General features: G+C 34.8%; 1 protein-coding gene across 3 annotated transcripts in view; it reads right to left on the bottom strand.

The window, feature by feature from the left end:
• Positions 1 to 22,321, bottom strand: part of unc-5 — a 152,226-nt gene that overhangs the window by 33,606 nt on the left and 96,299 nt on the right. For all 3 annotated transcript variants that reach the window (XM_065345714.1, XM_065345712.1, XM_065345713.1), the window contains exon 5: positions 8,778 to 8,945. In XM_065345714.1, coding sequence (XP_065201786.1) covers positions 8,778 to 8,945 — 168 coding nt within the window. The remainder of the gene's footprint in view (positions 1 to 8,777; positions 8,946 to 22,321) is intronic.

The raw sequence follows: 22,321 nt of genomic DNA on the forward strand, positions 1-22,321 counted from the left end.
CAAGTACGTAAAATTATACGTATCCTTTTTATCAAGCGTGGCCTTTTCGCTAGTTCTTTTTTTTCACCGATGCCGAAGTAAAAAAAAAAGTGCCGCTTAATGGGTTTAAGTATAGGTTTTAATAATCGCGACTCGAGGGTTGGGTATTTTTTTCTAGTACGTTTGGCTGCGTGATTTGTTCCCCCTACTCCAAAGTTACTATAATGTAGCAAATGACAAATGTGTATGACTATTTCGACTTTTTTATTCGGAAAATTTATCCATTTAGCGTTTTTTTCCTTTTTTCAATCGGTACAAAACGACTGGAAAGTTTCCATAGAAAAATACCTTTTTTACAAAGGTATGTAGTGCTGAAAATATCCTAATAATTATTAAACGTCGAGAGAAAAAGTTACGTGATAATTGCAATTCGATGATTATTTTTCACAATGGAATTTTTCCAACAAGATGAAATATTTCGCCATTTAGGAGTTCTTTTTTCCCCTAAACCATTGCATGTAAATTACTGTAATTATGTGTCTAAAACAGAGCACATTATTGAAGAAAAAAAAATCGAGTTTTTAAAAATACATTAGGTAAAAAATTCGAGAAAGAAAGTTTCTCTCCGATATGTGTTCACCTTTATGTATTGTTGGACTTATTTTAAACGATGGTCATTTGAATGGAACATTATAACTTTGACGTTGATAATAATTTACCCAAGTACCTAATTACGAAATCAGAGTGGATAATTCATCCTTTCACTTAATCGTTCTTCAATTGAACTAATTTCCCAAATTTCCGAGTGGGTATACGTATTTGATATAAGTAAAGAAACAAAAAACTAATTTATTAAAAATTATAAATTAAATCCCTGATTCATGAATCATAGATACATAGTTCGTAAAATTGATAAATTATTTTGTTCACCATGTGAGACCAAAAATTTGTGAAAAAAATCCTGGTGCATGAATTTGAAAATACAAAGACTTTATACTCTTTGAAAGTTTTAATTTATAATTTTTGTAAATAAGAACTGAAATTTCTAGTACTGGTAGAATTTTCTTTTTTGCTTCAAAGTCAAAAAATTTTGCAAAGAATTTTTTTTTCAATTTAAAACTAAATTTTCAGTGTTTAGAATGCACGAATTCCCAAATTTGGATTTTCAAAAATTGTTACATTTTTTCGAGCCTTTTTTAGAAGCTTCCAAAAAAATTTTGAGGAAAACCTCAGGAAAAAGGTAAAATTTTTGGATCTTTGAGTCAATATTTAACATTTCTTCTCATCCTTTGTGAGCTTGTAGTTTTATTTTCATTCATTAATTAATTTTTTAAAAACACATAAATCAAATTGTATATTTGAGATACATGCGGCAGCAATGCTGCCATTATATCACGTTGAGCATTACATAATTAAAAACTGTAAAAATTTTTGATTACTTATCTACGTATAAGATACAATTTTCAGATTTAAATAAAATAAAAGACATGATTAAAACATAAAAAGATGAAGATTTGAAACTATACATACAAAATCAAAATTCAAACAATTATTGATCAGAGTAGCCAAGATCTCTCCCTCTACCCAAAAAAGTATTGGAAAAAAATTATACTAGAATTTAGGTGGCCTTAATCTAAGAATGGAATCATTTCATCATTTACCTCAAAGGACTTGAAAATTTTAGAAAAGTTTGAGGAAACAGTTATTTTAGAAAATTTGAATCATGTGACCTGGACTATGAAAAGGTCCCTTACGTGCAGAAATAAGTTTATAGCTGATTGAGAGTTTGACTGATTTGCCAAAAAATTATGGAGAGCTGCTATCAAGAACAAAGCGTTCTGGGGAAATACTGATGAGACTTCACTGAAAGAAAATTTCATTCTCTAGGAAGTTTTGTTCATAGCCATTATTTTCGTAGAGTGTATACCTACCTACCTACCTATGTACTATTCACCTAGAAAATCAAAAAAATCAAATTTCATGTCAAAAATCAAAAATTAAATTTTTCCCCTGTTTTTTTACATAAAATTCGACTTTCTGAGCGAACCGGCGTAACAAAAAAATCATGATAATTTTCGCCTGTTTTGAAGAAATTTTGTGAGAACACCAAAATCAACCCACACGCTCATAAAAAAAAACAACTAGGCAGGTATTTTACGAACCCATTAGGTATAGGTACCTATGTCAAAATATAGGCACATTTTTTGTTTAAATTGCATTTTTAATACGCTGAAAAATATACAAGATGGAAGATAAGTAAAGAAATTCCTTTTTTTTCTTCGTAGGGACGCTCAATGTCGGTATCTTTTTTTAGTTTTTTTTTTTTTTTTTCATTCCGTTAAAATTAAAAGAAATAAATTAAATTTGCGATTTATATGAAAAATGTCATGCTGCCTTTGGCAGTCGTCGTTAGGTACCCATACATGTCGGTTATGTTGGTGGTTGAGGTTACCAGGATCGTTTCGTATCATCAAGCGTGTTCAGTTTCAGTTATACGTATACGCCACCCTCTCCGTACATGGATACAATGCCAACAGTTTCATGGATAGAAATACCTTCATAGTAAATGTAAACGAACGAAAACATGCGAATTAACCGATGTAAAAATCTCAAGGTGTGTGATACGAAAAAACCGGCCTCCAAATATTAATTAAAGTTTTTCGAAACATTATCAAAAAAGCCGAAGGAAAACGTTTATCACGAGGGAAAAACGGGCAAAGTTGGTGAAAGTTGGATGGCGGTGCTAGGTTGAAACTATAATTTAAATGTACTTTAATTAACGACCAACGTTGGCGCGAAGTGGCGGTAAAATTGAAATACTTCGCATCGATAAAACTTTTTCTATTTAATAAATAGCCACGTTAGAAATGACGTCGATTGAATCGCAGAGGGGGGGGGAGGAGACGTTCAAGGAACCGCGAAGAGATGCGAAAAATCAAAACAATAACGACGCGCGATTCTCTCATTCGACGCGATTTCGGCTTTCGGCGGTGGTTTCTTTTCTTTCACTGTTTTTTTCTTGTCAGTCCATTAAAAGCGGCAGTTTAAATATCAAGTTTATAGCGGCGGAAAAGCGAAACTTTCTGATATAGGGGTACCTTTTGTCGCATTAAAACAATAACTTCAAACGACAACTTTGGCTGGTTTTATGATAGCAGCGTTTTATATGTTATGGTATGCGCGCGAAGGGCGTAGGGCAGAGCGCCTTTTGGCATTAGAGGGTGTAACAATGATAATGTATTATGTTCGCAACATTAAATATAATACAAACCGTAATGTAGTTGTTACCACCCGCAGACTCCGCCACCCCCGCCCTTCATCGATGCCAAAAACTCACTCGCCGTCCGATGAACGTTCGAACTCGAGTATAGTTTCGGTTTCAGGTTTTCAACATCATCGAAGGGTGGTTGTGATTCAGTTTTGATCGTTTGCCAAACTCACACTCGCAGAGTCGCAGATACTCTACTTTATGGGAGTAAATTCGCGCCACGATCACGTTAATTTTCCCAGCCATGAGGGGGAAGGAAACCAAAGAATAGTTCACGTTTATTACGATATCGTGTAGCATTTTCAATGTTAATCGACAACGTCGACTTTCGCAAATCGCCTACTCCGAGTGCAAATTAATTATCGTTTTTCGATTAGGTATTCTTCGCTCCACCCGTCTAGTATCATTATAGATAGTCTTTTTAATTAGTCTGATCTTCCGTATAGTAAAAAGTTACCATATATCGGCTTATTAAAACCTATATAAGCTCACCCTCTTATATATTTTTATACACATAGTCGAGCCAAAAAATGTAGCCGACAACTTGGAAATTACATTTCTATTGTATCGAATACTTACGCAACGCCTAACTCGTTCCGTCGGCTTCGGCTTGGGGAATTTAGAAAATAAAGAGACGATGAACCTTTTCTCTCACCCACCGTTCCATGTTGCATCGCGTTAAGGGTTTCTTGTCGTATTTGTTAGCGTATTAGTTTCGACTATGATCTCTTGGGAACGAATCGCTAAAGAAATGCCTCGATTCGCGTGTATTATCGTTATCAAATTTCTTATACATATACATGTTTATTGATTTCTATCGAACAGACAGAAATTATTAACTGCTGAAGGGAGGAGAGAACGATGACGATGAATGACAATATGTAATGAAGCGGGATTTTACCAGATATTTATTTCTGCGATTGTAGTATGTGCAATTGTAATGTACCCACTATTTTAATATATGTAGGTACGTATTTCGGATTTTACTTTGGTCCTAAATAAGTACGGTGTTGAAACGAATGTGAAATTACCGTTATTAAAGCTTTTCCATGAAATGAAAAGAGGAGCGAATGATTAAATAACGTTGAGCGTTTTCCACAAAATAGCTCATTTTTTTCAAAATGACGATCTGTAGAAATAATGAAGGACCAAATTCAAAAAATAGATTAGGTATTCAAACTCAATAGTGTAAGTATGTCATACCACATTATGATGATACTTTACATGCACCTACTTATATACTTGTCCCAATTGAAAACCTATACTTTACTTCGTCGTAATTTACAAAAAATCAAAAAAATTGACCTATCAATTACGAAATAGTTTTGAGGGGCAGGGGTATACAAGACGTCAAAATGATATTCATGCAAGTCATATTCAAAAAATCAAAAGCATTTTTTCTGTGCACTTCTAGATTTGTCCGCGTGTTTAAGGGTTAACCCTAAAAAATCACTCTTTTTGGAATACGAGCAGTAACGTAATTTCCTCTAATTGAATACCGTAGCCTACCTATTTAAACTGCGCAGGTTATTAATTATCTTTAAAATGTTCCGCGCGGCTATATTAGGTAAGTTGCTCAGAAAAAAAGGAAGATAAAACTAGCTTTTTGAAGACTTCATTAAAGTTGAACATCGCATCGCATAGCTTAATGGTTTTATATTAATAACAACTGTAGGTAAGTATTAAATACCAACGATAAGATCGTTGAAACGTATATTTATTAAACTCGGTTAGAAACAATATTACTTAGCTTGGAAAATGACTATGTACCTACTAAATGTGTGACACATGCAATGTTGAAATTACATGCACAGGCTTCACGAAATGGAGAAATACGAACGTAATACGTAAATACCAACTACACATATATCAGTGTACCAAATTTATATTACATTTATCGAGATGCTAACATATCTCTGCATAAATGCACACGAAAAATTTCAAATGCTGATGTCGTCGTTTCTACAACTTGGAGAATGCTTATGCAGTACTTATTTTCGAAAGTTTTCTTGTCGGCAGGTTAGCGAAATAATGACATTCGCTAGAATAAGGAAACATTTAAAGTAGTGCACTCATTTTAGAAATCCGTCACGCAGAGGCATTTACACACACGATATCATTAGGTGTCGCAGGGGTTCCTTCCCTTTGGAAATTTTTATTCATTCATTTCGGACTGGAAAGAAAGAGAGAGAGAGAGAGGTGCCGAGTAGGTGCAGTTTGTAGGTGCTGGAACTCCGCTAATTAATATAACAAGCACGATTTTAATCTCGCGCCTCGTATACTCTCTTCTCCTTCCCTTCATCCAATACAACAGTATTTAGTCGTTACAACAGAGGGAAAAAAATAATAAAAATTTATAATTAGAAGGGTAATTAGGAGAAGCGTTGGGAGAGAGGCCATTGCCTTTGGTAATTCACCCAGAGTTATAGCGAAAAAGCTCGTATACCTATACACGAGTTGATCGAGATTGAAAGAATGAAGAGGAGAAAAAATGATTCGAATTCAATGAAAATTGATACTTTCTATGTTGAAAAAGAGTTTTCTAAATTGGAAAAGACATAAATGAAATAAACGGTTTGACTTTTCGGAGAGCTTTTGGCATAGTCGGCATTGTTCAATCAGGGGAATTTATATGTATTACGGTTTCGACGAGAAAAGTATTCGTTCTATAGGACGACGTTTACCCGTTGTATTCGATACATTTCCTCTTTTTTTCACACTTGTTCCCCTCCCCTCGCACTATCTATCTCTCTATGTTTTATGCTATTGGAAGATGAACTTTGGTCCGGCGTCAGGTATTCGCCTATGTAATTGTTGGCTGACGAAGAAAAGAAAGAATCAAGCAGTCATTGCGTAATCGCGATGGCATGGCTGTTGATGCTGGAGAATGTATCGAAGTGAGACAGTGAGAGACGAACAGTACAAACAACGGAAGAAGCTTAAAGTATATATAGAGAGTATACGTCGAGCGAGCAGCAGAGGTATCTGTAGAGAAAAGGAGAGAAGCTATGGCCGATTTATCACTACGGTTTATCCCTTAGTGAAAAGAAGAAGACTAAAGGGATGTGTTCTGTTACCCTTATTTGATAATGGAAAAGTTAAGTACTTTCCAATCCGTTCGCATTTCATTCGATCATTCATTGGATGTTTCAATCTTCATTTCTCAGCGTAAGCGTTGCTGCGAATTCGATTTTAAGTTTTTAATTTGGCGTGGTATTGTTTGAAAGTAGGTACCGAAGAAGACGCTTCTCGCATCGGTACACGTGAATAGAGAGGAAATGCACGCGTCATAAAGGTTGTAAATAGAGTATATAAGGAGAGAAAAAAATAAGAGAAGAGATCAGATTTTTACCTTAAAGTATTTGGAAGTCGCGCTCGCGTCGCGTCGCGACGTGGAGGTATTTCGGTATTTTTTTTCACCGGTTAATTCTCTCTATGGTTCGATATGTTTATAAGCTCATCCGTCATTTCGTTTGAATCGGCGCCGCGCTAGAATGTATATTTATAAATACCCATCAAAGCTAAATGTATGTAATCAAAAGAAAAACCTTGCTTCGCTTCCGTAAATAAAAATCTTTTACCGGATTCAATGCACCGTTAACGAATGAATGGCAAATTCGTCGAACGTTTATTCTCCGTTAAAATATATTTGATTATGCTTTTTGTGCTGCCAACTTGAAACGATGCGCAGTGTTTTAGGCATGAAAGATTCTCTCAAAGTTTTTTTCACAGCATTTCTTACAGCTGAGCTACCCCCTATCTACCTTATCGTAATAGAACGAAAAAAACCAGTTTTAAAATTTTACCCTACTGAAAAAACCACCGATGTAGTCTTATTGCAAGCATAGCTAGAAAATTGTCAAGTTTGGAAAAAAGTTTGCCGTGAAAATTCGAGTATTGGTGTTGTAAACTTTGTTCAGCGATGGATTAAGTTTTATTAATTTAATCTTCAAAGTTGTTGTTTTTTTTTCTTGCTTCCTTGGTACGAAAGAAAAAAGTTATTTTAAGTAGGTACGTTTTAAAAAGTCCGAGAATTATTTCGAAATTTAAATTTTTTTCTTTCGAAATTGTTCATTCCGGAAATTTCTATCCTAAGATTTTTTCACTTTTAAAAATAACAAATACCCGAATTAAGTTTTTTTTTGCTCTTGGTAGATAGGTAGGTACATTTAAAAATGAACAAAAAAATAAAAAGGGAGTGTCGCCGGGTGCGTCATAAAAGAATAATTTTTCATATATTTAGCTTGTTTCATTGTGTGGTGCTAATATTTTTCTTCTAAGATTAGCGCTTTTTTTTTTTTTGTTGCAAATTCTTCCCTTTCCTTATCTTATAAACGTTGGCCTTCCGGATTTTACCTTTGCTTAGGTGAACCTGACTTTTTTCATTTTAATTACACGTCACATCAATTGTGAAAATGACGAAGAGGATGCAGGTTATATGATGACTCGAGGGCTGAAAAAGGCAACGAACGTGCTGCATCAATCATTATTTATTTCAAATTACACCATTTCACGCAGAGATCCTGATTTCACCCTCTTCGCATGATGGAGAAAAAAATTTAAAGTTTATTTTTTTGTTGTTATTTTTACATTGAGTTTTATTTTATGTAGGTAGGTACTTAGTCGATGTTTTGTGTGTGGTACATAGAGCCTTTGGAGAACGATGCTATCGATCATCAACGCTCAAGTGTAGTTTTCCCTCCTCTACTTCAGCCTTCAATCCTTTATCCAACCCATCGAATGAATTCCGATTTTAAAAATCAAATAAGTATTTATGTGATAATCACTTCATGTAGACGTATGCGCCTAATGAACGATTCTTACAATTGTATTTTCATGATCAAAATCAAAAATAGTCACCTCTTATTAATTCGTTTGCATCACTCTCTTATACATACGAGTACCTAAGCATTATTTTTCCACACGTGTTTAAACTATTAGGATGACATTTTTCAAAAACCACTCGAAGAATAACTTTTCGCACAGTTCATATGAAATTTCACTTCATTAAGCTCGTGTATTTTAAAACTTTTAGGTTAACAAATGACGTCACCACCGCAGAAAAAAACCTCCATCAGTATTATACGTACACGCGGGACAAGCCTGGAGATTTTGAATTTAACAATTAATCACGGATGATGACTTTGTGAAAAAAGGCTTCGTTTCAAGACACACATTGACGTAGAGATTTCTTTCAAAACCAAAACACAACGCGCTTAATAAGTTGGAATTTTCACGTCGTATTTTATTTTCCAGTCATGAACTGTTGCGTCTGCGGTTTTGACAAAAGGGAAGAAGAAACGACGGATAAAAAAATATATATAGAAATGAAATTGTTTTCATTATATTTTCTCGACAGACGTAATAATAACACGGATTATTTTCCTTGTTCCAGTCCGATAATATCATTAAATGGTACTCGATAACTTTTTCTCGTTCCCACATAACTTACTTACGGCAACGTCTATACGTATATGTACATAGATAAAGATGGTATAATAATATTCTACGCAAAGAGAGATGAATTTACCTGGACATGGTACATTGCAACCTGATTTATCTACTGCTGAACCTTGACATTGACTACCGCCGTTTAAAGGCGCCGGATTAGTACAGGTTCTGGTTCTTTTGTAATGTCCTCGTCCGCATCTTACGCTGCATTCTGACCACGGTGACCACGCGCTCCAACCGCCATTAACTGAAAACACAAACGTACAATTTAATTTTTCGATTCGATGGGTAAACTTGAAAATTTTACGAAAATAATATCGAAAGCTGGAATAGATTATCCTAATTGAAAATAATTGGAGGTGGTACAGCAGAAGGGGTGATGGTGAGAGTGGGGTGTTTTTTCATATAGTAGGTATCTGCCTTAAAGTATCGTTTAATGCATTCTTATTGTGAACTTCCTTAACCCCACTGATACCTATTGAGTTTATATTTACGTATAACACAAGAATTTGGTTAATCACAAGAAAAAATCAAAAGAAAATCCAACAATAAACCACCAGACTGAAATATCAGTCACTGAATTTCGTTTTTATTTTAAAAAATTCAAATCGGACTAATTTCCACAAAAAAAATCAAAATTTTGGTTAGGCAGCTGAGATTTAGTTTGTGGTTTTGAGCCCTAAAAAATCTGTTGAAGGCTATACAGTAAGATTAAAAACCTCCACGAATTGATTCAATAGATCAAAAAACCAACGTTGACAAAATTTGTGCATTATTCCTCAATTTTGGAAAATATATCAAAAAATTTGTTCAAAAATTTGTCAAAATTCCAAAAATGAAATTCGATATCTGACATTTGACTCTATGGAGTATGGAATGTACATTTTTGAATGTTTCATTCAGTTTTTCTATCATTTTCAGGAAATTTTTCTGCAATCAGAAGAAAACCCTAAGTATGCCTGTGTGTAAAAAAAATTTAGAAATATTGCATTGTTTTTTTGCCATGATTTTCCCTATTTTCAATTATAGGTATAGAATAATCGCAAGTTTGGAAATTGGTACAATCCAAGAATTTTTTCTTCTTACCTATCTTATTGTCATAGTATTTTTACAACATGGAATCGACGCATAATAGATACGTATATTTGGGTACTTCGATTCTTTAAAAAAAATGAGTAATATGTACCTATTGGAAAGATTCCGTTTACATTATCAAAGCTTTTGGAGTCACACTTGACTGTTGTACGTACGATAAGTACCTACGTAAGTAAGTAGGTATATCTATAACTCGTCAATAAAGTTTTTAATTCGGCGCCAAATGTGCAATATCGACAGCACGATATAATATCGATATGGCAGTACGAGGATGGATAATTCACCAAATATAATTCAATTTACAGGTCGTAATTCATCTTGTGGATGTACGATGACCTATCGGTTATAAATTATTTGGTAGAACGACGCTGGTCGTTACTCGTTGTTGGCGACGTTGCCTTTATATGATAAATTAAATCACGCAGTCCATTCGTTCATAGGCGCCTCGGCGCGGCGTATTATTGGACAATTAATACGAAGCTGGCATCAGCTGCAGCGGCCTTTCGGTGTACGTAGGTATTTAGCCGAGAAGAAACAGCGGAAGCTAAATGGCTGACAGTAGGGATTAACGTTAGCCCGTTACCGGCGGCGGCAGTAATTTAAAGGAAAGAATTGTTCTTTTGTATGGGAGAAAGTAGCGAGACCTGAATTCCGGAAGGATGCAAACCGTGGAAGTCAGCAAAGTCGGAAACAAAGCCATTCGGTCTTTTGCACACAATAACCCGCGCGTCGACGAAATGCATCGTATTCCCGCGCCTCGCTCGCCACCCACGCGAATTCCGCGCGCCACCGAAACGTATTACAATAGGCCGCAGGATAAATAAAATGTACGAAGCGTCAAGCGTTACAATTTCAACTGTGTAAAGATTTAAATTATGGTAACGATATATTCGCAAAACGAACGCCTTTTCTGCTAGGTGTTGAATACACCGGCGAAATACATATAAATACGATACAACGTATACATGAAAAAAAATCATCCCAAATTCCGACTTGGCTTTCTTTTCTACCCTACACACATTCGAAACAATAAACTTTTTTAAAAATAAAAAAAAAACTCAACGCTGAAAATTAAAATTACGACTTAATATCGTGTTAGAGAGAAGCGGAGAAACAAAGACAGACGGGGAAAGAATACGCACAAAAAAAGGAAATTAAACAGCCGGCCGTTGAGCAATTTTTTTCGTTCGTGAATGAATCTCTTTTTCTTCCTATACAGATCTCTCTGTACCTATTCAAAGTGTTATCGTTTGTTAAATATTTAAACGCGAGTTTAAATATTTGTGGCGCTTTTTTCATACGTATACACGAGTGTATGTATTTTTCTCTTCGGAAGATCTCGGGAAAAAAGTAGGTAAGTATGCGCTGCGTCATTATCAATTTATACAAACGATCAGGCCGGGCTGTAAATCAAAATATAAATTGATGGTAAACATATCGAAACTGCTAACTGATGATGTCGGACGAAAATCGAGTAACGCTTAGTATCTGCTTAAACAAATAAAGATATTGGCCAGCCAACGAGCTCGAAGGATTTACCATTATACCTACCTACTCTCTTCAAAACGGATATTAACGCTATAATCTTTCAAACACTACATTAGTGGATTGTAAACCTCATCTTACCTATCTGTGTGTGTATATTACAGATTACTATTTATTAGGTAAGTACCCACTTTTTTCGTTTGATTAAAAGCTGTCGAATTTGGAAGCTATAAATGGCAATAAAATTAGAAATTGGGTAATCTGCTATCAATTTTTTCAAAATCGAGGATCATGCGGCAGTATTTGTGCAGAGGAATTTCCAACGATTATTTTTCACATTTTTTATTGCTCTGAGGGAATGGAAGTAATTTTTACTAGGTTATTTAGGTTTTTTTTTGAAATAATTCGTGATGGAAATATTTTCTCGAATGTTTGAATTTTGTCTAGTTCCCAGCAGACAATGATTAGGAATCTGATCAGATCCGAACATTCCATAGATCCAATCACAACTTTTATCTGATGGGATCTGATCAGATCAAAGTTATGATCGGATAAGATCTATTCAGATCTGATGAATTTTAATTTACTGAGGGCCTTTTCGTAGTTTAATTTGTGCACAAACAAGAATTCGATAAAAGAAATTCATCTGCTAGTGGGAGCTATGCAGAAGCCTCTTCGCCATTTGAAGGCCTGTATGAGACTTCTTTAGAGTTCGGGAGCTCCTGGTAATTATCGGGCAAGACCATACAGGGTGTCTAACAAAATTTCAAAATGAAAAAAAAGGACTTAAAAAGGACTTTTAGTAGGACTTTCAGCAGGTCATTTTTCGAGCACTTATGAAATTTTTTGAGGTTGGAGAGGGGGAGGGGGGTCAACATTTTTTCAAGGTGGGAGGTTCAAAATTTTTATTTAAGTTTTTAGCCAAAGGTATTTTAGCAGGACTTTTAACTGGACAGTTTTTGAACACTTGGGATTTTTTTTGGGCGGGGGGGGGGGGAGGGAGTAGGCGAGATTTCTGCTTCAAGTTCAGAATTTATTAATAATTATTAATTAAGGAAAAGACAAACAAACTGGCCCTGGCGAAGCGAGGGCGAAAGCTCTCAAAAATTAGAAGGTATTTTGGGTAATATGAAAAATGATGTCATCTTGTGTGCTTTTTTTGGGGGTTTTGGGGGGGGGGTGTTTATAATGATGAGTTACATACTGAGTACATTATTTTGCTTCAAAATTTTGAAATTCGAATGTTGGTGATTTTTTTTTGTTGAAAAATTGAAAATGAAAAAAGAAAAGCAAACGAGCACGAGACCACGAGCAATGTGATGGCAAAAGTTTTCAGAAATTAATACTCCGAGAGGCATAAAAACGATGGTATTTGAATGATATTCAAAATTAGAAAAGAAAATAAATGGGCCCGAGCGAAGCGAGGCAAAAACTCTCGAAAATCAGCATTTCGAGAGGTACAAAAACAAAGTTTGTTTGTGTGATAAATTACTTATTTATGTTTTGCTTCAAAATTATAAAATTTGAATTATGATTTTTTTTTTTGAAAATTTAAAACTGGAAAAAAAAAAGCTAATAGGCCCGAGCGAAGCGAGGGCAAAAGCTTTAGAAATTCAGTATTTTGAGAGGTATGAAAACGAGGTTTTTTTGTGTAAATAAGTTACCTATATTTTGCTACAAAATCTTGAAATTTAAATAATGATTCAACACCTCAATTCAAAAAAAAAAAAAAAAGAAGAAGAAGAAACAATTCAAACCTGAAAAAGAAAAGCCAACAAACCCGAGTGAAGCAAGGCTAAAAGTTTTCAAAATTCCATGTTTTGCTGAGAAGTAAAGAAAAATGTGTAAGGAAGGAGGAGTTTATTTTTCTGATTCAAACTTTGAACATTTTATTGAATTTGAACAATATAAGTCACTTATTTGGAAAAAGAAAGAGCAAATAGCCCGAGCGAAGCGAGGGCAGAAGCTCACAAAAATGTGTGATTCAAGTTCTAAAAAAGTCAACAAATGAGCCGTTTTCTACAAGTTCAAAATTCCGGGAAAAAGGGGGAAAATTGAAAATTTGAGAAAGTCATTTTGAAAAAAAGGACTTTTGGATAAAATTGTTTAAAAAAAGGACACTAAAAGGACAAAAAGGTTTCATAGGCAAAAAAAAGGACTTATGTAGGATAAATAGGATAAATAGGAGTGTTAGACACCCTGCCATAAGCCGCGCTGGTTCACGCTGCAGCCAAAGCTGCCTCAAGTTTGAATTGAGGTAGAAAAACTGAAACGTAAAATGATAAAAGTCAAGGTAAAACGCAATCGCCATGGTGATTTTTTGCAATCTTTTTTTCCAAATAGCTAAAAAGAAATCACTTTGGGAATCGCTGAGACGCCTGTAAAGTAATGTTTTGTACCTACAAATACGACACAAATCGTATACTTACGCCCGATTACGCAAGTACACGGTCGTAAAAAGCTTTACAGCATAGGATTTTCGTGACCAAGTACTAACTATTTTATAACCTATATCAAATTGACGGCTCGTATAAACGTGCGCCATCTTATCTAGCGCATTAAACTCTCGTTATAAAGAACGGTGAAAAGGAAAGAGGAGGCGGGAGTTGAAAAAAAAAAGGTTATTCCGGCGCGACATACACAAGAAGTAATCAAATTTTAAATTTGATTAATGAAGTGCAACAGCCGAGAGTTCAAATAAAAGCGTCGAATATATGTAAATGATGTGACGCGACCGAGCTTGTTATTTCGCTGTAGCGAAAAGAGAAGCGAGAGAGAGAAAACAACATGTCGTTGTTACGGTGGTTCAACTCTCGGGAGAAATTTTTTATAGCACGGTTTGTCGTATTCGAATTTTTCAATTTCTCACCCACACGCCGCGCCGTCGCCTTGTCTGGTAATTTTCGCGCGAAAGGCTCAAGGCAGACGTAACCGCGTTATCAAAACCCAGGAGCGAATTTTTATTCGCCGACTCGTACATATTACACGTTTAATTTAAATGGTAAAATCGAGAAATTCTTAATTCCCATCTAATCTACATTTTAATTTGTTTTTAAAAAACCAGTTGGCGATATGAGGTTTTTCACTCGCACATGCAGAGCATCAACACCGATCCTTACAGTATCAGCTGGATGATTGGGTTTTGCTACTTGCGAATTTTTTCGTTTACAAAAATTAGGCTGAATTTATTGGGCGTTCTGACCACCACGTGACAATACACTTGTTGCATTTTCACGTGTATTTAATAGATAAGTAATTTACCATCTAGATCCACTTTATGCATATTATTTGAAAACATTTCATTTCTGGGTGGCTATAACTTTTACTTCGTGATATATTATCTAGTCTAGTTCAATTAATATTGACCGCACATTGTGGTACAGTATGTTTCAAAAGTCCCAAACGGTTCTAAAAATAAATCGAAAATGATTCGAAAATAGCGCGATTCGAATTATTTTTCAGGATCGACGATTCGTGATTCACATATTTTATGAATCATAAATCATTAATTCGATTTGTTCAATTGTAGCCCCTTAAAAAATAAGAAATGCGCATGCGTGACATCACGATGTTACACACGCTCAGCTGCAATGTACCAATTTAATTTGACAAGCAGGCTACCAAAACTAATGGATCTGTGAAAGTTTAGAAAATTGAAATGCCAAATTTCTAAAATAAAGTACCTATTCTAGTGCCCCTGAAAAAATTCAAGATTTGTGATTTTTTGATCATCCTGTATGTGTGCCAAAATACCGAAATCGTAGATATCTTCAACGTAAAATTATTCCGCTATCATCAAGCACTCCAAAGTTATTAGAGTTCTTTGAAATTTTAGCGACACACTGTAAGTTACAGGTAGCTAAAGCTAAATAGGTAACTTGGGCATAAATTGTTGAAACAATAAGTATGTGTATTGTGTATGTTTTATCGCTCTACCCCACTCTCCATGCACATAATAAAAATCAAGAAAAAATATATTAGAAAAAGAAAACAATTCTCGTAACTCTTCGTCTGGTCGTCACGATGAAACTATACATAGAATTGTTTTGCAGAAAGTCGGCTATCAAACTAGATCTTTGTTTCGATCCGACCAGTACTTAATCTCACATAAAGCATTCGATTCGTTTGTGAGAACGCGCTTATAAAATGTATTCCTTTATTCTTATTAAATAAGCTGGCGTTTGGTATTCGAGATAGAATTTTCAATGAGTAAATTCAACTCGAAGCGCCACAAACCGACAAAAGGACTCGAGTAAACACAGAAAAGATTTCTACCTAATTAACTCGCCAAATTGATGAATATAATAACTTATGCTTCCGTTCAATTATAAAGGTAACAGGTAGACATTATTACAAGCGAAAATCATCTAATTGGTCAACAGAAAAGTTGAAAGTTTTTTTTTTTTCGTAGGTACCTATATAGTTTGAAATTTGCAAACCATACCTATACGTACCTATACCTACGTATATGTAACGCATTTTATTGATGTTGGATTCGTTATACCCGAATCAATAGAACTCAACTTTTATATAGTTTTCCGCATAGGCGATTCGCATATGTGCGTAGGGTGTCCCACTTACGGTAACAATGTTTGCCTAAAACCATTCAACTGTGAATGGGGTACGCTGATTTGAAATCTTGGCAAGAGCAGAGGTCAATGTTCGTAGTCGACGTAACTGAAACGATTTTTAATCGCTAGTAATCGCCGATTGTTATAGTTCGATAATTAAAATTTTCATTCGGGTTGAATGCGTAGAATGAGTACTTAATTTAATTTTAATTTCATATGATCGGAAAATGAGTAGTTTCCTCAACAGTTTTGTGGTTGGAAAATATGTCTTTAACGCATCTATCTAAACACGTGCGGAAAGTAGTTACTTTCCTCCCTAGGGAGGAAAGTAACTGTTTTCCGCACATGTTTACGAATTCCAAATTAACAATTTTTAAAAATTTCAGCATTTATTTTCCTCTCATATGAAATTAAAATAGTATACGCGACAGGATTGGACAGTAACGCGATTAACTCGTGAGATTTAAGTCACTCGGCTTCGCCTCGCTCCTTAAACTTCGCACTCGTTAATCGCATACTTTCCGCTCCTGTCACGTAATATACTATTATATTTACTATGATACGAGTTTATTTCAATCTAGGCGATATTTCTAGTGTGGGGTTAAAATTGTGGCAATTTTATAACCGTTATAATGAACGATGATGGTTTAATGCATAAGTATTGAAAACGCAAAATGAATTATTTATGTACTCTTTGAGTTGAGTGTAGGTATCTATTGATTTAAAATCACTGAACATAGTTATTATCAAGTCAAAATCGGTAAATTTTCTTTGTAATTTGTAATTCCATCTACAAAAAATCATTCATCAGTAAAAACAAATTTTCTACTTAAATTTTTCATGTTTGAATATCCATCTGGAAATGAAACAAGAAATTAGAGTAAAAAGGTCGTCAAATAGAAAAACTGTACTTGTAGCACATAAGATTTCATCACTGTTATCAATTTCCATCGGAACATCCAATTTACCAAATTCGAATACTCTTCAACGAGCATTTCGCTAAATACGTAATACGATACGTTTGGAAAATACATACGAGATATTTTCGATCAAACGATACAGGAACGCAGGACCCCGGAGAAAGTGACTTTATTAAAGGAAAATTCTCATAATGCGGAAAATTGTCTTTAACCCGCGCCTAATCCACTTACCACAATGGACGAGCAGAATTGCGAAATAAGTTGATAATTTTTTGACATTTAAATTACCTTTGAATTGTGAAGCGGCGCATCTAAATAGAAAGGGAGAGAACATATTTAAACCTTTTAACTAAAATCCCGCACTTTCATCGTTTTCAAATATAGGGTTGCAAGATGTTCCCCTTCGTCATTTACCGCACGTTTATCGTATCACCGCTGCCGGCTACGTTGCATAGTATTGTTTTTACGCCATCGATGATCGAGGGTAGGCTATGAATTTAAAAGCTATGAAAATATTGAGAATTTTTTATAATTACACCGCAGATTAATATTTATAGCGAACGTAATGACCTTCGTATTAATTTATTCGGCGAGGGTGATTAGTAATTCGGCGCGGACGTCGTCGACGAATTCGTATAAATTAATCTTGAGTAAATGCTCAGAGAAGAAGATATCTACCAAATTGACTGAGCAAAAAGTTGCATCGAGATTATGCAAACAGAGAGAGTTCATTAAATGTCTACAGTAATTCTGATGAACATATCGCACCTTGGGAGTAATAAAATTACATCTAAAAAAAAAAACGATTTTGACATTTTTGCATTTTTGGGGTTTGTATGACCCCCTCCCCTCAACCAAAAATAACACAGTTAGGTACATTATCTAGATCTTGTAAAAACGCAAATGGCCTAACTCAAAATCCCAACAACATTGCAAGTTGTTTGGAGTTATAAGGGTACATCTCAAAAAACTCCACCTTTTTTGAGTAAATTTCGTACATACAAAGTGTTAAAAAACAGTTTTGATTGTTTTGAATAATCGTCAGATAGAAATAGTCACAAGAAGTGTATTTTTTATTGGTTTGTACCAAATGGAAAATTTTTTGTAAATTGATCACTTTTCAGAAAAATGAATTTGCACATATATGTAGTTAATGAAATTTTAGTTTTTTGAGAAAAACTCAAAAACTAAGCACTCTAGAAAAAAAACTAACGGCATTACGTCAATTTGAAATTTAATTCTCTACAACTCTGTTGTCGAGAAATTTTATTTGGACGCTTCCTTTCGCCTCCAGATCAATTTTAATGAAAGGTTATAACTCAAAATGTTTTCCAAACATTGAAATACATATTTCCTTTTTAAAATTTAATTTTTCAAAGTGTTCTTATGCTAAATGAAGGTACGATACCAGATCTTTAAAATGAGGTGCTATTCATTCCTCACAATTAATTATAAGTTGATGAAAATCAAGTTTTAAAAAAAAAGAAAATCACTCTCTTGTAAAATTTCACTTTTTTGAGATGTAACCTTATTACTCCCAAGGTGCGATATGTACTACATATAGTAGCGCGTAAGTATGGTGTTCTCAATCAGTTACAAATCAAATTGAACGTGATCATTATTTTTCAAGATTTATCCATCGAAAAGGAGTTTTTTCAAACTGAAAATGAATTATTTCACATTGATATTAATTATATCGGGTGTCCTGGAACAGGTGTCGAATATTTTGCTTGACAATAGTTGACAAAAGAAACAGAAATTTTATTTACTCCTCATTTTCAACGGACCAAATCACCTAGAAATAGTTTTTAAAGAATTTTTGGAGCATCCAGAAAATTTTTAGAAATTCCTGCAGTTTTCTATAAAATTGAGGTACCTATATGTACATCCATCTAGCAATGCAAATTTAAAATTTCCAAATTCATTGGAAAAAATTTTGTGAAAATGTCAACTTTCAAAAGTTTTCTGGAGGCTGCAGAATTGCTCGAAACAGTTCGAAACAGTTTTAGATCGATTTGGAAGGTCGAAAACAGGACGTGCACAAAATTTCAGCTTTCTCGGTCAGTTTGGTGATATTTTGATTTTTTTCATTTTTAGTTCAAAGTTGATTCTTAAAATCTAAGTAGGTATAAGAATTTTTAATGCCTATCTACCCACTGAAACTATCGAATTTTTAGTTAGAAAATTTGTTCACAGAAAGAACATAAAAATGATAAAAATCAATCAAAGAAACGACCGGGGGAAAAATAAAAATTCAAGAAAACGTTTAAGCATTTCTATTTGTCACCACCCATTTCAATAATATGCCTCTACTTCCTGCCTCCCATCTCGAGTTATTTCACAATTTGAATTCACGACAACGTGAAAAACGAATTTCACAATATTTTGTACAAGCCATATCAAACGAAAAATAAGACTTCTCCGGTGTAAAATGTTTTCATTTTCGCAACTCGCTGGGTAAGATGAAACTCGGATATTTCTGCTTTTTGTAAAACTTGATAACAAAACGTAAGAGTTGAATTTAAAATTTATGAGATACCGGAATATTCTCAAAAAAAAAAAAATCAAAGGCACCAAAAAATAAAGAAATAAAACACGCGTAAAAGGCCACACGTGCAAACGTTGGAAACAAAATACCTGCACGTATTACACAGACAATTCGCCGCATCGCCGTATCATATCATTTAAATCAAGAGTAGGTACACAACACGAGCGAATGAACGCAAGCAGGATGAGGGAGTTTATCAAACGAGAAATTTTTTATGCCAAATTAATTTCAATATTTTGTTTTTTTTTATTCGAAAGCTGCAGACGAGGGCGAAAAAAACGAAACGTGGAAAATTCAAACCTCGTCATTGAAACATTACGCGAGCTATTTAAAATTCGCGAATCCGCTTTTGCACAGAAAGTAGCAGATTGTTAAAATTCGCCATTAACATATTTCATTTCTGAATGCAGAAAAGCTTAGAGTTATTCTTGATATGGCGCCAAAGCTGAAGCAAAAATTCAATTCATTGTGTTTATTTGGCGTTTTTGTTGAAATCTTTTCATGTACAGACTTTTTTTTTGCTTTTTTGCATTTTCATTTTTAGAAAAATACCGTACGATTGCGGTTCCGTAAGGATGAAAGGGGGAAAATTGACAGCTGGAGATACACCGCAACGAGAAAGTAAAAAATGTTAATGAATTCGGTAGAATGTTTGAAAAGAAATAATGCTACCTCGTCGGTATATTAGTCTCGTATCAATATTAAATCAGTTTTAACAAAAATATAAATCTGCTCGCCAACAACTCTGGGTTTACTTCGGCGTTCAGATACCTACATACAACTGTCTAGAATAAAGGAAATATACGAATCCCGGGGTCTATAAATTTATTCCAAAATAACAAACGGAAGGATAAAAAACAAAAATGTAAAACTGATAAGCATCGATAGTCGGCCTCACACAGAAATCAAGATTAATACGCCTGTAATTCATTAGTAATTACCGAAAGTGATGAATGATACGATATGTCGCCATATCTCGCGATATATTTTTAGTCTGGGCGGTATAATTCTGTAGAAATATCCCTTTAAGTTGTTTTAATTAAATAACATTCACCATACGCGGTTTCAACTTCGGGTTTTCGATGGCGTTCGCTTGCTGGTGGTTTAAAATAAGATCGCTGTTATATTTCATTTAGGCATGTTCGCGCTTCGTGAGAGCCGCTCTTGAAATATACAGAAAGCGACGAGCGACGAAGCGATACAAGCAAAACCACAAGGCGGAGATTTTTTTCCTTTTTTTTAATTCCAAAAAGTAATCAAATCGCGCGAAAAAAGGCTGCATGGATACGAAACAGTTTTCCAGTCACTGAATGTCAAAGTCGGTATTATTGCGACCATACTACTCCTACTATAGTCGTATACGAGTATAGTATACGTTTTTAAAGCACATCTGGTTCACGTAACGTTATAACCCTCGTCGCTCGGTATAAACGAAGGAAACGAATTTATCATTTTACATTTGAACTGTCAATGTCACAAACTTCCTTGGCCACATATTATCATTTCTTGTTATCCGAAAAAATGTGACATTTTTCCGCTACACTTTGCCGAATATTAAATTCGCGTTGACATTTCGCATATAATTTCGTTCCGATTAATCACCATAATATATTCGGCTAAGGGCCGATCGCAATGTCGTCCAAATACCGAGTGACGTGTGTGTGTGTAGTGTGTACGCTGAAGAGCACAATAAAGGTATCGCAATTCGCAAATCAAATAAACATTTTTTACTTTCGCCAAAGCAGGCACTCGTACAGAGTGTCCCAATGTCCCATCAAACGTCTGTCATACTTCAGATTTCTGATTTTCGCAGTGTCGTCTGCCTCAGAGATTAATCTTGAGTTTGCAAGACATTTGCTTTTTTTTACAAAGCTGCCTCAAGACCTACAGATTTTCTCAAAAATATCTCAAACATAAAGAAAAAAATGATTTCAAAGAATACAAAAAAAAAAAAAATGTTTGAAAAATTTTAGTGTTCGACTGTTCTTGTTTTGAAAGCGGCTTTATTGGGTCCGAACAGGAAAATTTTGGAATCGGTCAAAGTAGAATTGAAAGAGCATCTAAAAATACATAACGAGGTCAAATTTCAAACGCCGAATTTCATTTTTCGACTTTTAGTGAATTTTTGAAAATTCGAATTTGACACATTTTTTTCAATGAAAATTTCATTAAATATCAAATCGAGATAGAAAATTGAAATTTTTGTCTTATTTGCTCTGTTTTTGACTTCCCAAATCGATTAGTGGAGGTTTCCAGTTGTTCTGAAACCTTCAGCGGATTTTTGGATTTTCAATTTTGGAGGGAGATATATGTCTAAGTTGGCACCCCGTCCAAGACGACACATTGACGATTGTTAATAATACATTGAATTCCTCCCTTCAATGATTATAATTAGCCTTGAAATTAAAAACTCGAAATCAAGACAAAAAAAATACGCGTTTTTTTTTTCTTTTTTGAGAGAGAACTGGGCGAATCGCAAAGAATTACGAGTACTTATCGTTTCAAAAATCGAAATAAAAACCAGTACCACCCACGTTATTGAGGAAAATTCAACAATCGTCAGAATCATCAACTCGGTGAACCTGTACTTCACATATGGCCCCATGCTCTCTCTGAGGCTTGAAAGGGTTGAAACATACGACCCTATACATGGTATCGAAACTAACAGGTCGTTGAGAAAATATCGATACCGGCTGGAGAAAAAGAAGAAAAAAAGAGAGGATTCTTATTGAAATCCGCCAGGTTAACGGGTGTAAACGCAAATGTTCCGGTGTTGTATAAAGGGAAAGATATTAATATTCGTACGATCACCCTCGGCACACAGTCGATCTCTCTACTTATAACCCGAATACCGGATCTGTTTCTCTCTTTCTATCCAACTACTTCATTTTGGCGCCCTTATTTTCTCTTTAGCGTACCTACCTTATTCTCTCGGCGCGGCGTCTATTACGGTGGTGCTTCTGTGTAGTGGTTGGCCTGGGTTGCTGGCTGCATGGGCGAAGGC

This window comes from Planococcus citri, chromosome 1 (assembly GCF_950023065.1).
Source record: "Planococcus citri chromosome 1, ihPlaCitr1.1, whole genome shotgun sequence".
NCBI classification, from domain to species: Eukaryota; Metazoa; Arthropoda; class Insecta; order Hemiptera; family Pseudococcidae; genus Planococcus; species Planococcus citri.